Source organism: Cyclopterus lumpus, chromosome 14, assembly GCF_009769545.1.
Source record: "Cyclopterus lumpus isolate fCycLum1 chromosome 14, fCycLum1.pri, whole genome shotgun sequence".
Classification (NCBI taxonomy): domain Eukaryota; kingdom Metazoa; phylum Chordata; class Actinopteri; order Perciformes; family Cyclopteridae; genus Cyclopterus; species Cyclopterus lumpus.
Window position 1 is genome coordinate 10,685,010 of NC_046979.1, and position 15,570 is coordinate 10,700,579.

The 15,570-nt window shown below is 39.9% G+C and overlaps 1 protein-coding gene across 1 annotated transcript; it reads right to left on the reverse strand.

Annotated features, from left to right (window-relative positions):
- Nucleotides 1-228: 228 nt before the first annotated feature.
- trpc6a (transient receptor potential cation channel, subfamily C, member 6a) lies at nt 229-12,504 on the reverse strand. The gene is made up of 14 exons (XM_034550184.1): nt 12,365-12,504; nt 10,710-11,038; nt 9,811-9,943; nt 8,769-9,069; nt 7,907-8,092; nt 6,661-6,825; nt 6,307-6,550; nt 6,003-6,230; nt 5,244-5,508; nt 2,172-2,367; nt 1,186-1,386; nt 915-971; nt 577-652; nt 229-411 (listed from the first exon to the last, which is right to left on the reverse strand). Exons 1-14 carry the CDS (start codon nt 12,502-12,504, stop codon nt 272-274), a joined length of 2,661 nt encoding a protein of 886 aa, XP_034406075.1. The 3' UTR covers nt 229-271.
- Nucleotides 12,505-15,570: the final 3,066 nt, after the last annotated feature.

Sequence of the window (15,570 nt, forward strand, 5' to 3'; positions counted from 1 at the left end):
ATATGTATTCATATCCCTCAATGTTTTGTATCTGAATGTTATATGTCCAAATTATAATAATGGACAGTATTTGGCCAGTGAGGGAGGACCCACAATCTTCTCTGTACTTTGCATGCATTATAAACATATAAACACAGTTATGCAATTCAGAAAATACATTTTAATCTTATGTCATATACTGTACATTCTTGTTTTATGTTATTAATGTGTTGTCACCATCGCTCTGTATCTACATTCGATGATGGAGAGAAGGCCCTTAACACTCTTTGTTTCATGGCAGTGCTGCTGAAGGTGTACTGATCTCTCCCAGCCTCCTCAGCAGCCCGTCCAGTGTCTCCGTGTTCTGGGATTTCTCCTCCAGCAGCTCGTATCGCAGACTTGAGATGTCCTGCTTGATCTCTTTTAGTTCACCTGAAGAAAAACACACACAAAGGCATTAAGGAAATGTTTCATTTAAAAATGGAAAATATAAAGTTCTGAGAAAGAAACTACTGTAAATGTGACAAGAATAGCTTTATTTTCTAAATGGATACAATTGAAACAAGTTCAGTTTCCTCATCATTGTGTTGACTTTACCTTCTGTGATCTCGTCACTCTCTTTGTCTGCTTGAGATTTGATGATGTAACGCTTTATCAGACGCTTCATGATCTTCTGCAACCAGAGATGGAATTCTCAATTCATTCTTGCAGAAAATAACTTTCATTGCTGTATTAACATGAAAAATAGTCAAATGTTGTAAATGTAACAGTGTAGTTTACTGCTGGGTAGTGTCGCACTGCATCACATTTTATAAGCTTTTCATTCATTTTGTTGTACAATCCAATTCTGCACAGTAGAAATTACTCACATACACATCGAGTAAAAAATAAGTTTTTTTTGTCTGACATTTTGGGAAATACACAGAGGTACATACCTGATATCTGGATGAGCTGGGAGAAGCACCAAAACCAGAATTTTTGCCGACCCCGAGCTGGAAGATTAAGCCAAAATGAACTTCACTGAACAAAATTGTGACACTGCTCATGTTAAACTATGTGGTGCAGCAGTAAGACCACTGGGAGGTGCTCAGGCTCTGCATTCAATGCTCCAATAAGAATCATGGTTTTAGGATTACTACTGTACAAGCTGAGAAAGGATAAATGTTGTGTATGTATATTATATAATGCACATGCCTTGTGGGGTACCTGGTTGAGCTGTGTCTCAGTTTTCTCCTCACTGTGTCCTGCCACGTACCGCAGGAGCAGGGTCTTGATGGCCGTCGTCATTCCCAGCATAGATTTTGGACTGGGGACCAGGTTAAAGGGCACAGGGAGCGTCCTCCCCTCCTCAAAGTAGGAGAACCAGAGTTTGGCTCGAGCAAACTTCCACTCCACATCAGCATCGTCCTAAAGAAACAAAAGATAGAAAAAGGTAAACAAACTGGTTGGAAAGAGAAACACCCACCATCAGCACCACAGATACCTGATCCTGGAAGGAATAGTTTGACGTTTTAAGAAATATGCATTCTTGCCGAGGGTTTGATGAGAAGATTCATAACACTCTGTGAGTTTGTGCAGTGAACATAAAGCTACAGCCAGCAGGAGATTCATTTAGCACAACAATTGGAAACATGGGAAAAAGCAGTCCAGAAGTCACTGCTTCAGGCTACAGTCAGGCTAGCTGTTTCCCCCCATTTACAGTCTTTGTGCTAAGCTAAGATAATCAGCTGCTAGCTGTCGCTTAATATTTAGAGTACAGACGAGTGGTATCAATCTTTTTATTATGTAATTCACAGCAAGAAAGGGGATAATTGAAAAGTAAAAGAAAGTGAAAAGTATTTCCCGAAATGTCCAACTATTTCCTCACGAACACCAACAAAAAAAAAGCACTATTGAATTCAATTAAAATGTAAAGTTGGATAAAAAAGGTTTTCACATAGAATTAAAAAAGTTTTACGGTAGATTTTGTCCATAACATAGGGACTATTTTGACAATGCAATTCATACTTAGAGACATTCCTAAATATATCTTTATCTACTGAACAAATCTAAACCTGGTGGTTTACGTTAATTTTACTCCAGTTCTAAATTACATAATTCCTCTCCTGACAAAAACTGAAAAATCTCAGACCACTGTCCACATTTGTGTCTTGCATCTGAAGCACATGATGATTAATACTTTGATGACGAACCTCAATCTCCTGAAAAGAACTGTTAATCATGGCGATGAGCATGTTGAGCAGCACTATCACCATGGTGACGTTGTAAACCCCATACAGCACGTAGCCAATGTTCTCGATGAATTTGTGTCCATTATTGATCACGACAGACTTGACCTCAGACAGTCCAAATATGGCCCAGAACAACGTCTTGAAGCTCTCCTCCAGGCTTGATGCACACACAGAGAAGGAAATGGAGGGGGTGAGAGAAAAGTTATTTTTGGTTTCAAAGAGACCATTAATCACCAGGACGGAGATGTTAAAGATGCTCTGTGAGAAAAAGTCAAGGTTTCAAGTAATTTTCCTTCTGCATGGAAAATACTTAATTGCATAAGATAGGCAATCCATCATAATATATTTATGGCAAGATGTGATCACCTACAATGGGCCCCAAATTAAATCTGAGGGGTCACAATCTGATTTTTATTTATTTTTATTTATTAGCCTTTATTTAACCAGGTCGGTCCCGTTGAGATACAATGACCTCTTTTTCAAGGGAAGCCTGGCCAAGACAGCAGCATAGAAAAATTGCAAAGGTCACAAGACACAACAGAAATCACATAACACAGATAAAATACATTAAAAAAGATAAGGCAACAGGACTAAAGCTCCGGATTCACACCAAAACAAGAACAAATGCGGTATGAAGCCGCTCCAATTTCTCTCACACAAGTCTTTAAAGTTTCAAGGTTGATGAGCTCCTTTAACTTTAGAGTTTTTTGCAGTGCATTCCAAGCAGCAGGTGCAGCAAACTTAAAACAGTGCTTACCAAATTCAGAGTGAACTTTGGGCATAATTAATAAATAAAGCTCATTGGAACGTAAGCAATAATTGCTCTGGGATTTAAAGATGTAGTTACATAAGTAGTGGGGGAGCAGACCCAAGATAGCTTTATAAATAAAAATATGCCAATGTATAAGGCGGCGTGCTGCCAGAGATGGCCACTCAACTCGAGCATATAAGATGCAGCGGTGAGTGGGGGCTTTACAACCAGTGACAAACCTTAAGGCACCATGATACACAGTGTCTAGAGAACGCAGACAGTTTGCTGGGGCATTCATATATAAGAGATCACTGTAATAAAATACAGGGAGGAAAGTGGTAGCAATCAACTTTTTTCTGGTAAAAAAATAAAAACAAGATTTGTGACGGAAAAAGAATCCCAGTTTCACTCATAATTTTTTTACCAGATTTTCTACATGTGGTTTGAAAGAAAGTCGATCATCAATTAAAATGCAGAGATACTTGTAACAGTTCACAAGTTCAATTTCATACCCTTGCAATGACAAAATGCTGGGTGGAGACACAGGCACTTTCCTGCCATTGGAAAATATCAACAGTTTGGTTTTGGCGGCATTCAAGACATATTTTCCACAAGGTTAAAAGCCATTTGTAAGTTGCCAAGGGCCTGGAAAAGAGTGGTGCCACAACAGTATATAACTGTGTCATCAGCATAAAAATGAAATTTGGCATTTGGGACGTTACTGCCCAATATATTTACATAAATAATAAACAGAATCAGCCCCAAAACTGAGCCCTGTGGCACACCAGTAGAGACATTTAGCAGTGTGGATGAGCTGCCTTCAAAACAAACACATTATGTTTTCTATTAGACAGATAATTATTAAACCAGCCAACAGCCTGCTCAGATAAACCTATATCAAGCAGGCGTTGCTTCAGAATGGAATGATCCACTGTGTCAAAGGCCTTAGAAAGGTCAACAAAGAGAGCTGTGCACACTTTCTTTTGATCCAGCCAGTCTATTATATCATTTGTGAGTTTGAGAGAGGCTGTAGTTGTGCTGTGTTGTTTCCTAAAGCCGGATTGATATGGGGAGAGAATGTTGTAAGTATGAAGAAAATCTTTCAACTGATCGTTTACTAGACCTTCAAGGACCTTTGACAGGATGGACAACTTGGAGATGGGTCGATAATTATTCAAGCAAGTAGGGTCCCCCCCTTTCAGAAGGGGAAGGACGTAAGCAACTTTCCAAATTTCAGGAATACAATTCATGGTGATAGTGAGATTAAAAAGATATTGGAGTGGTTTGGCAATAAAATCGGCTGCTAACTTTAAGAAATATGGTTCCAAGTGATCTGGGCCTGCAGATTTACTAATATCAAGAGAGCAAAGAGCTCTACGGACCTCTTCCACTGAAAACAACCTAAAAACAAAGGAAGGTTGACCAGCAGAGATATGGCCTAGAGACATGTTTCCAACATCTGGGGCAGAAGACGCAATATTAAGGGCAGGCATAGCAATCGTGGAAGAAGACCGAGAAAATAAGGAACCAGAGGCAGAAAAATGAACATTAAAACAATCAAGTATGCTAGCCCTGTCAGTTACAGTTTTAGCATCATTAACAATACAGGGTGGGAGTTCACTATGATTATCAGTGGCTGAGATAGATTTGATCACTTTCCAACATTTTTTAGGGTTGTTTAAGTTTTTCGTTTTTGCAGAGAGATAAAAGCTGGACTTTGCTTTTTTAATAAGAAAGGTAAAACGATTTCTGAGTTACCTAAATATAAGTTTATCTGCCTCAGACTGTGTCTTTCTGGCCTTAGCCCAGGCAAGATTTCTATTATGCATTATGATGAAAGGGATAAGAAAGCCAAACATCTGACATCTCTATTTTATTTTATTATTTCTGACTTTCCTGTAATTTGCTTTTATTTGCTTTTATTACAGGATATATTTCCAACTTCTACCAGACTCTAAAACTCTTTTAAATAAAATAATCTGAGAGAAAAAAAACACATTTGTGTTGCTCTGCTGACAGCTTGTGTTCACACTAAGGCCATAACTTGTGAGAAGGAGCCTCACATAGATATTTTATAGGGCGAAGAGACATGTTGGAAATCACTATTTTCAGTGATTTTATATAAAGATGCTCTATTATCCACGATGATTTGAATACTGAATAGCAATTTATTTTAATGAAATTGATAACTAGAATGTGAATTATACTTTTAATCCATACAAAAAAAAAAGACAAAGAAATGTTCTCTAAAAAGCATGTGGGAACAAATGCAGGTATCTCACGTTGTGAAGGCATCATTCTGCTTCGCCCCCAGGTAATAGGAGTACAGGTTGAACATGCCGATCATGAATGCCAGAAAGACCAAGAGGAAGATGACCATGAACTTGAAGATGTCCTTGACAGTCCTCCCGAGAGAGATCTGCAGTGGACCGAAGCTCTCGTTGGCTGGTAGGATGTAAGCGATCCGAGAGAAGCTCAGCACCACCGCTACCGCGTACAGGCCCTCCGATACCAGCTGGGGGTCTGAAGGCAACCAGTAGAGCCTTGCTGCAGACAGATAACGTTTGAATCAGTCACTCAAAAGGCAAGTTTATTCAAATTGTTCCATTAGGACGCCATTCGCCATTTCATAGAGATCGTATGTTAAAAAGCCTCTGAACTTATTCTAATTATGGGAATAGAATAATCATTTTGGGGAGGACTTTTCTGTAATCTCTGCTCTTCCTGAGAAACATTGAATAGTTTTACCTCTTCTGGCATCCAACTATTATCAAATATAAGTGTGTAATCTGTAACTGAGTATACTTTTTTTGTATTTTAAAGGATCACGAAACAGAAATGCTGTGAACAGCTGAACTAAGCAACTGGTACTCAGATTTGTAGTCCAAAGCCAACAGACGGTGATCTCCGCTACAGCGGCCCATATGCTCCTGTATGTACCGGCTCATACTAACTCACTGCAACTGTTTATACACAAAGTAAATTATGCTATTTAAAGTGTGGTGGTCTGTCAGTGTGTGCATGTGTGTGAGCAGGCTCACCCAGTGTAAAGTAGTGTATCTCAGGGGGCAGTGTGACATTGATCAGTGTCGTGTAGTGTGTGTATACATAGGTCTGGGCTAAGTCAGCGTGTCTCAGGGTGGTGAAGCGACAACTGAAGGAGGCGAGGAAGATCGCCAGCATCCCAAAGTCCAGGAAGTTCCATGGTTCGACGAGGTACTCCCCCGGCCCTTGACTCCAGATCTCCTTCACCTCAGCCCAGATCATACCTGCAGCGACACAAGTCACATGACTGGATGTACAGGAGGTCAAGACTTTCCTCCATCATGATCGTCTCTTGCTTACCCACGACCCAAGAAATTATGAGAATCTCCATCCATGTGAAGGGTGTCGTGGTCATGCGGAAGAGCAGCAGCGGGTCAGAGTGCAGTTTAAGTCTTCCTGGGTGATGATGGTGGGTCATGTTTGGCAACAGGGTGGTGCCTCCGAAACGGTCAGCGGCATTCAGGATCAGAAGACCCAGAAAAATTGTGAAGGACGACGCATGGGCAACAAACTTCATGAAGGGGCTTCGCATCACTTTCCCCACCTGAGCGAGAGAGATGAAACGCGAAGAGGATGAGAGAAAACTGTCTGCAAGGAATTAATATTGAGGAAGATATGTGAATGACATCATTCTTTCGCATGAATGTTTCATACTCTGCTGCATGGAGCGATCCAGTAAGCCACAGCCAGTCCGGGCAGTCCGATAGCCACGGCCAGCACCACCAGCAGTTTGATAGCGGTGGTCTGTTGTCTCAGGCCGGGCAGATTCTCATACCAGATACTCAGCAGCTGCTGCTGGCAGTTAGGATGTGCCACAAACTGAAGGGCAAAGACATCATAGAGTATACAGGACATAAAGGGTTTCAAAACAAAATGCTTGCTTCACAGTGTGAACGTGAATTTTAGCTTGTGTTTAATTATTTTAAATATATACCATCCAGAGCCCAGGGCAAAACCCAAACATATTCAATTTGCAATGTTATAAAACAGAGAAAAGCATCGAATCATCATATTTGAGAGCTGGAACCAGAGCATGTTTGACATTTTTCCGCAATAAATTCCTTAAATTGGCCAAAATAGCTGAAGACTGATAGCTGAAGACTTTATTGTTTTAGTACAACAAACTGGCCTCTGATAAAAAGTATAAGGAAAGAAAGACAGATGAGTTCAGCCCATCTTTTTTTTTATAAACTACAATAAGAATCTCAGGTCAGCGTGTTTTTTATTTTATTTGTGAGAAGAGGCAGAGGAGTTTGAGCCTTCTGGGTAGGGTAAACAGATGGAGCTCCTTTTGATTATAGTACCGCCACCAATGTGTATATTGAGGACAACAACATTTGAACAGCAAACTAAACCAACAGCATTTTTTTCTGTTCTCACGAATACATCCAGTTTAGTTTTTTTCTGCTCTGAATTGGTTATGATAACATTTACATTTTTTGTGGGATTATTTGGTTGCATTAAGGAAGACTGTCTTGAATTTGGACACATCTTCTGGACAATTAAGTGGACAATTCTCCAGTAAAGTTTCTTGTGCTCTTATTTGGGGCGGACTTGTTTTCTTATTAAACAGTGTTGAAGCTGCAATTAAGTTTCTTCTTCGTGATTTATTTTGGTGAGGTCATGAGAGATTTAAAAGCATCCCACATTTCTTTGAGTTCCTCCCTTAACCAGGTCTATGTGCCACAGTAGCTGTTGAACTTTACTTGTAACTTGGCTTAAATTGAAGCTGATGTTTTACTTTCATAGCTTGTCTTCTGGAATTGAATTTTTAATATCCGAGTGAAATCATTGCTTTTTAAAAGCAAATAATAAATGGAAATAAATCCTAAAACATGATGATTAATATTTCTTAAATGACCAAATTTCTTTGTCATTGCCTGTTTATGGGCATACTAACCTTTTTGAGTTCGTATTTGATGGCTAATTTGAGCCGTGTGAGGGAGGGGCGACCTGGTAGATCATAGCTTTCTTCAGAGTCAGTTTCTCCGCTAAGTATGGCCTCCACCTCCTCCGTGCTACGACACAGATCCAGAAGGCCCACCACATAGTCCTTACACTGGCTCGACAGGCAGCAATAGTCGTTCTACGAACACAATGAGGGGAAATGTGCATCGGCGAAACAGATTGCAGGAGATATGTTCTGATGCTGAGGTCACTGGTGTAGTCCAGCTCACCTGACAGCAGTAAAACCACGGTTTTACGGGAAAATGTGCTTTTAGACATTAAAGGAAATATGGTCATCATTTTAAGTTAGAGGTAGGCTGTTAAGGATAACTATACGCCATTTTTACAATTAAATTGACAGTGATATTTCACTGACAAAGGTTCTGGAAAGTTTGGCAGACCTCACAACCTATTAGTTATCATAGTGGGACATAAAACTGCTTTATGATTCATTTGTGTGAGCTGTGCATTTAGATTGCAACATTTATGTATTGTATTTATGTACTACTGTAAAGCCAGTAATAGTTATAGTTGTGACATGTGTGTGTTAGACCAACAATGTCTACAATGCAGTGACTACAAGATCTAGACCCCGTCTGTTTCTGCTTCCTCTTTTAAGGCTCATAAAATGTTCTTGTGTTTACTGGCAGCTTTTACTGCTAGCTGGTTGGAGGCAACATGGCAAATATAGTTGTTGTGTACTTGATGATAAGCTGGTCTTTAGGGCATGGGTACAGTAGCACAAACAGGATGTGCACCGGTATTACAGAGTCTGGTGGTGATTCTTTCTGTTGGATCTTTCATAACATTTGTACCTTAAATTCTTTCTCAATATTAGCCAGCATGGCCAGTTCGTTGCTGAGCTCCAGGGCTGCCAGCACTGGGTCCTCATTGGACAGGCAGAGGTAAGCAGGACTGGCAAGTCCTTTGTAGGCATTGATCCTGGATCGCGAGTGGCTGAAGGAATCAAACTGTTGCTGGTAGTTACAGGAGTCGCAGTCACAGAAGTAATCATGAGGATGGTCGATGCGAGCCCCTTTACTCAGCAGGGTGTGAACTATCTCGTACTCTTGGCAGTGCGCTGCAAGGATCACTGGAGTAACGTCATGAGAGAACCTGTGGGGATGCACATACACACAACAACATAAAGACCAATACGTTTACATAGACCATGTTGCATCAGCTAATTACCACCGGCTGTTTCATGCTTCACCACCCAATCATATTCATACAGGCGTACCCTTATGACAAAGTTGTTTGCAACCACGGTTCCTCTTCAACCTTCTCCTTCTCCTGACTTTAATAGGATAGAATATTCATGTATGTGTTCGACATTTTGGGAAATACCATAGGCTGTATGTGAAGTGGACATAGTGAACGTGGCGTCACATGTTGGATTGTTGACTAAAGTTTTGAAACCTTGAGTTCAGCATTTTTGCCTTCGCCATCTTGGTTTTTCGAATCAGAAATCTCTCATGAGAGAGTGGAGCTAAGTACAATAAGAAATGTTTAGCACTTTCATGAACTGGAGTTAGCCACCTCGGAAAAAACACGGAATTGCTTTCTTGTCAAGGGAAAATATCTCTGTCCTGTGCGGTAAATATGAAGCTACCACCAGCAGCTAGCTAACTTAGGCCTAATCTTATACAGGATATCTTGTTAGTTTAATTTGTAAGTGTAAAAAACAATAATTCACTGTTTTACGACTCTGTTGCATTCATGCAGGAAGCACAAAACAGCATTCGGGAGGTTCCACATGTCACGGCATGGAGGTGTTTATTGGACCAGTTACACTGCTGCACTGCTGTGGGAGGGCACAAGCTTTTTAGTGATGCTCCGGCCTTCTAACTGCCTTACCTCGTCCCGTCCTCATCGTAAGCGTAGAAGTCATCCAACATGTCTGCTTGAGCGGGGCTCCCTGTCAGACGATGGGCATCTCTAAACGCCGGGTGACACAGCAGGGCCTCTGTGATACGAACATAGCCTTTACCTACGACACACACACACACACACACACACACACACACGCAAAGCATGTGTGTGTGTGTGATGTCATGTTAATTTGTGTGCTTTTTCAACTTCTGTGTTTTTACAACTGGTAGCAAATCTGACTGATTTTATCAGTAGATTTTGTGCATGTATGGGTTGTATAGCTAACCTATATGCTTCCTGGTCAAATGGTTATTTAAATTTGATTGTGAACAAAATACAACCGAAGACTTTCTTCTGAGAAAGAAAGGTGAGCATAGCTGTTTACTCATGTGATATAAGTTTTGCTTTGCTGGTCTGGAAGCTGATTTTTATTTGTATTCAGTGTTATACAAATGGCGACATATTAAAAGTATGGAGAGGGTTTCCTTGGATCATACATTTTTTTTTATTCTTAAGTCCGTTTGACTGTCTTGTAATAGGCTAACAGGGGTGGTGGTTGTATTTGATAGTTTAGCCTAATTATCATGTTGGCTATTTAATTTGCGAATAAAGTCCATTTTGTTCACTGTGTCACAGTACACTCCATTTGATTTAGAGCTCCCATTATGAGGCTTTTCACTTTCATTGGACTGGTATATGGGTTGATTTGTTATCTGTAGGCATTATGGTTGATTATTTGGTGGAGACAATGTCACAGTAGGTTTCACCTGCTCAGCCATCTTTAAAAGCGTTGACCCCTGGGGAACACTACAGTATCAGCTTCCTGCCACATGTGATTAAAACTGTTCCAATATGTTGGGCTTTTTTACACAAATGTATCTTACTGATGGCTAGCAGGAGGGCGTCACCAACTCTGGCCAAATCTGTCCTCCCTAGCAGCAGCTCCGTCACCTCCAGATGTTCGTTGGCAACAGCCAGCTGCAGTGCATTCTGGCCCATGTAGTCCACAGCGTTGACGTTCAAGTTGGGCACTTGGAGAAGCATGCGGCGCACTTCTGGTATGTTGCCGTATTCAGCTGCCTCCAGGAAACGCTGCTCAACCTCTGACGGGCTGATTGAGGGAGCAGAGAACATGTAGGCTGGACCACGAAGAGCCTGGCGTCGTTTAATAACACTGATAGGAACCATGAGCTGTCTCTCAGAGCTGCTTTGGCTGCCAGAGAGTCAGGGGACAGAAACACACTATATATTGTCCACATGATAACTTATATACACACATGAAACCTTTTGGAAACAAAACATTAGTTACTTGTTCCCAATTTCACATTCTGCAGCTAAAATGTTAGCTTTTTAGTTGCTTAATATGTGGGTAAGAGGATTTAATCATTAATTATACTTATGTGTTGGTAATACCAGAACAAATACAAAATTTAACTTTTCTTCAAAGCATCCCATATGATTTGCTGCAAGCTTTTATTTGGTATATTTAATATCTGAAAAAAAAACTTCTGAACTTAAACGTGAAATGTTGAATACTAAATTCTGACAGAGAGTGTTTTACTACAATGAATATCAATTACTTTGCATATTTATCATATACTAGTATTATATTCTAATTTACACGTTTGAAATATTACTCTATAAAAACTGCAATCTTAAACTTCCCTATAATGTTTGGATAAGATTTAATCAATAATACTAATAGCAAGAGTGTGCAGGCCAATGTTGAAATAGAAATGGAATGCTTTTAACCCATAGTTCACCATAGTACTACAAAAACAAGCTGGAGACCAAATCACGTCCTCATGGACCATTTGTTGATTGAAGGAAGATATAATCTCTTTTTTTTTCCCCCAGGTGACTCTAACGTTGGAAAGTAAACTAAAGTAATGCAGAATAGCCTATAATTCAAATAACATGTTTTTCATGTTATTATCTGATACATTTAAATATAACTTTTCAGAGATTAAACTGAGAAAGCTGCTGTCTCATACAATGCATGAATTATGCAGTAAATAATAATCCTTGAAAAATGTGAGGGACTATTAAAGGACAATCTGTAACATCACAAACAACAACTTGTTTTAATAGTCCTGGACCATGAAAAAAGGTCTCAAAATGACTGTATGCTTTCATTATCAAATTAAGTAAGTATTGACCAGGTCATTATAGATTTAACTGATTAATTGAAGCTTTTATCTTATTGCCTTATGTTATGCTTTATCAGTAGAACAACAGCCTTTATTATTCTTAATTTTCTCTGCCATCCATTTATTATGTGAAACATAACAATAGTACCTCTTATGATTGTACAACATATCCTACATGTTATCAATGTGAATTTCAGTAATTAATGGACATGCCTATAACTTGCATGATAATCAAACATGCTGGATTAAAACGAATGCTGTAAAAATACAAAATGTTATAGATCTCCTATTATTTCAACAAAAGCTGCAGCTGAAGGTGGACACACACACACACACACACACACTACATGCACATCTGGATGAGTAGGGTATGTAAATGAAAGACTCACCCGAGGCATCGTCCAGAGCAACAGTTTTCTTCTCCCAAATCATCGCACACCAGCAGGTTATCGCGACTCCGAGCCCTGGGGCTGTCGGTGTAACCCGCAGGCCGGCTGTTGTGATGGAGAGCTGACGGTCTGTGGTTCATCCCGGAGGCGGTCAGCAAAAGAGGGTCCTGGTTCATATGAAGGAGTAATCAAGTGTCTGTGGCATGACTCTCTCTCCCTCTCTCTGTCGCCCCCCCCCCCCCCTCTGTCTCTGTGTCCTTGAGAAAGAATGTATCCTTCTGGGTCTCACTATACTTTTATTTACACGACTCGTTGAACTATACAGATGTGAAGGGCAGCTCAGTGTTATGAAATAAAGTAGAGGTTACTGTTGATATATGGCTATATTTGTCTTAACTGTTCGAGCTGAATCTTCCTCCCGATTTTCTCCGACATGACTCCCTTCATTCGTTTTGAGGATACAGGCTAATTTGCAAAGATTAGGTAGATAAACAGAATACAGAATATCCTCAAAATATTGTACTTTTCCCACAGTTTTAATGCACACGCTGTAAAATGCTATTTCAAACCGCAGTGTTTAGAGTACATGTTGAGTTTTATCTGTGTGCGTGTGTGTGTGCGTGCGTGTGTGTTTGTGTGTGTGTGTGTGTGTGTGTGTGTGTGTGTGTGTGTGTGTGTGTGTGTGTGTGTGTGTGCATGCGTGCAGGAGTAACTGATGGCTGATGAACAGCAGATGAGATTCCTCTGGGTTTAAATTCCCAGTAGATTATGCTTCCTGTGTGCTCCCACTCTCCAATGATCTCTGTCCAGTGTGGGAAAACGACTTACCATCCTACACACACACACACGTACACATACATATACAGTATATATGTGTGTGTATAAAGTCTGTGATTGAAGCATGCATACAAGTATTTTATCACCAGCAGGTCAAAGATGATTCACAGCACCCAGTGTTGTTGTTACACACACACACACACACACACGCACGCATGCACGCACGCACGCACACACGCACACACACACACACACACACAGTTGTATTTATTGTTTCTGATGGTACAATGTGTTCTTCTTTGTCTGTCTGTTTTTTGAAGCTGAATTTCACATAAAACACCCATTACATTACAGCAACACGTCGACATGCAAACATCTGATAAAGCAGAGTCTCTGATGTACGATTGTAGCAGTGAAAGTTGCCTTTTAAGGCCCTGATTGCTGAAGATTAGTCACTTTGGACATTACATGACGTAACAGCGTCACATTTCACGGGGAGGATGGCAGGATGAAAAGCGGTAAACTTTGACAAATGTCACCAGCGCAAATGTTTGTTAAGATGTCCTCCTCAGAACAGAACAGACCCTAAATGTAAACACTGTCAACTCAAAAATACACACTCTTATTTGGGGGAAATGAGTGGCCAAGCACATGGATAGTTATTTTCTGTGTATGGGTTTTGATACCATTGATTCTGTTGATAACATTTTTGGAGCTCTGGCTCCTTGTGTGGTCTAGTGTGTGTATTACTAGGGTCAATGAACCAATACACACACACATACACACACGCACACACACAAACACACACACACACACACTAATATGTGTGTGCTACTGTGCATAAATAAGGAGATTGGAAAATGTTGGTGCCAAAAACTGTGGCAGTAATGGGACACTCTACATGTACTGTGCACTTTCCTAATGTCTGCAACTCTGCATTTGCTCAAAGAATAACCCACATCGCAGAGCATTGTGACGTTAAAACAGTTATGACGGTGTCACAGCAATAATTTTAACGGTCATATAGCAAAAGCACAGGTATTAATAACTTTAACAATGATTTAACTCTATTAAAGTGTCCCAATTGGCCATGGCAGTGTGACAGTAAACCAGCATGCACAATATCAGGACCCTGAAACTGACAGCATTATTGCAGTAATAAAAAAGAAAAGTAAACATAACATGGAAGAAATTAGCATGATGACATTTTCCATTTTAGTTAGTCTTATTATGACATGATAGTGAACAACAGTAATACAAATGTCACCATACTAATTTCTTCCATGTGTGTATATGTATATATATATATATATATATATATATATATATATATATATACATATATATATATATATATATATATATATATATATAAATACATATTCTCCAGAGTGAATTGACAGAGATTAAAGCATCTGTACTTAACACAGGAGAAAAACACACTGACTAAAGCTTAAGATCTTAATAAGAAAAGTAGAGTGAAAGAGACAAAACAAGCAAATCCATCTCATCTGAAGTTGTATGAAGAGAGACAGGTACGCAGGTTAAATGCACCTTACTGAAGCAGCAGCAGTACATTTGCACAATTTAAACAGATGATTGAAACGTGGTTATATCAGCTAAAGCATGTATTCCTATATACTTGTTTAACACAAGAACAGTTACAGAGAGCATCACACGTGAAATGTGACAAAAGAAAATAAATAATGATTGTCGTAGTGATGTTTTACATCAGGATTATGTACTGAGCATATTATACAGCTAATACTAAAATTCTGAATGCAGGACATTAACATTGTTGTACTTTCACCTTGATGTAAGACATTTTTCTGCCGGCACTGCTTATAAATTATTGTTTCTCTACTAGAATACAATTTCAAGAACCATGGACAAATAAACAGAGAACATGGAAGAGATTGCCAACATCCTCATCTAAGAGGTCGTTGAACATGCTGCTGCGAATCTCGGCAAGCTGATGATGTCAATCAGTCGCTGGGAATGTACCACATTTAAGCATGACAAATCCTCAATGACGAATCCTCAACTAGTTGTCCCCCCAACAGAAGTTGCTGCAACACCTGAAACAGATTTTTCGCTCTGCGGAAAGTCATAGGAACAATCTAGAGGACGAAGAGGTCACTGACCCTGCACCCCCTCCAACCATATCTAAGGAAAGCATACTTCATGGAGGTCCATCCCGGACTCGGACACCTCTGATTGCACCTGATACAGACAATATCAAAGAAAAGATTCAAAAAGCATGCCAAAGCTGTCTGTATCTACAGATTCTGGAGAAAGAGGCAAACTATTTTGGAGACAGGGACGAAGTCTTAAACAGTGCGGCCAGATTAACTTGATATCATGTCAGAGGAGAGCGAAAGACTGCCTTCCTTTTCTTCCTCTTCCTCCAGCACCGCAGCAGAGAGTTC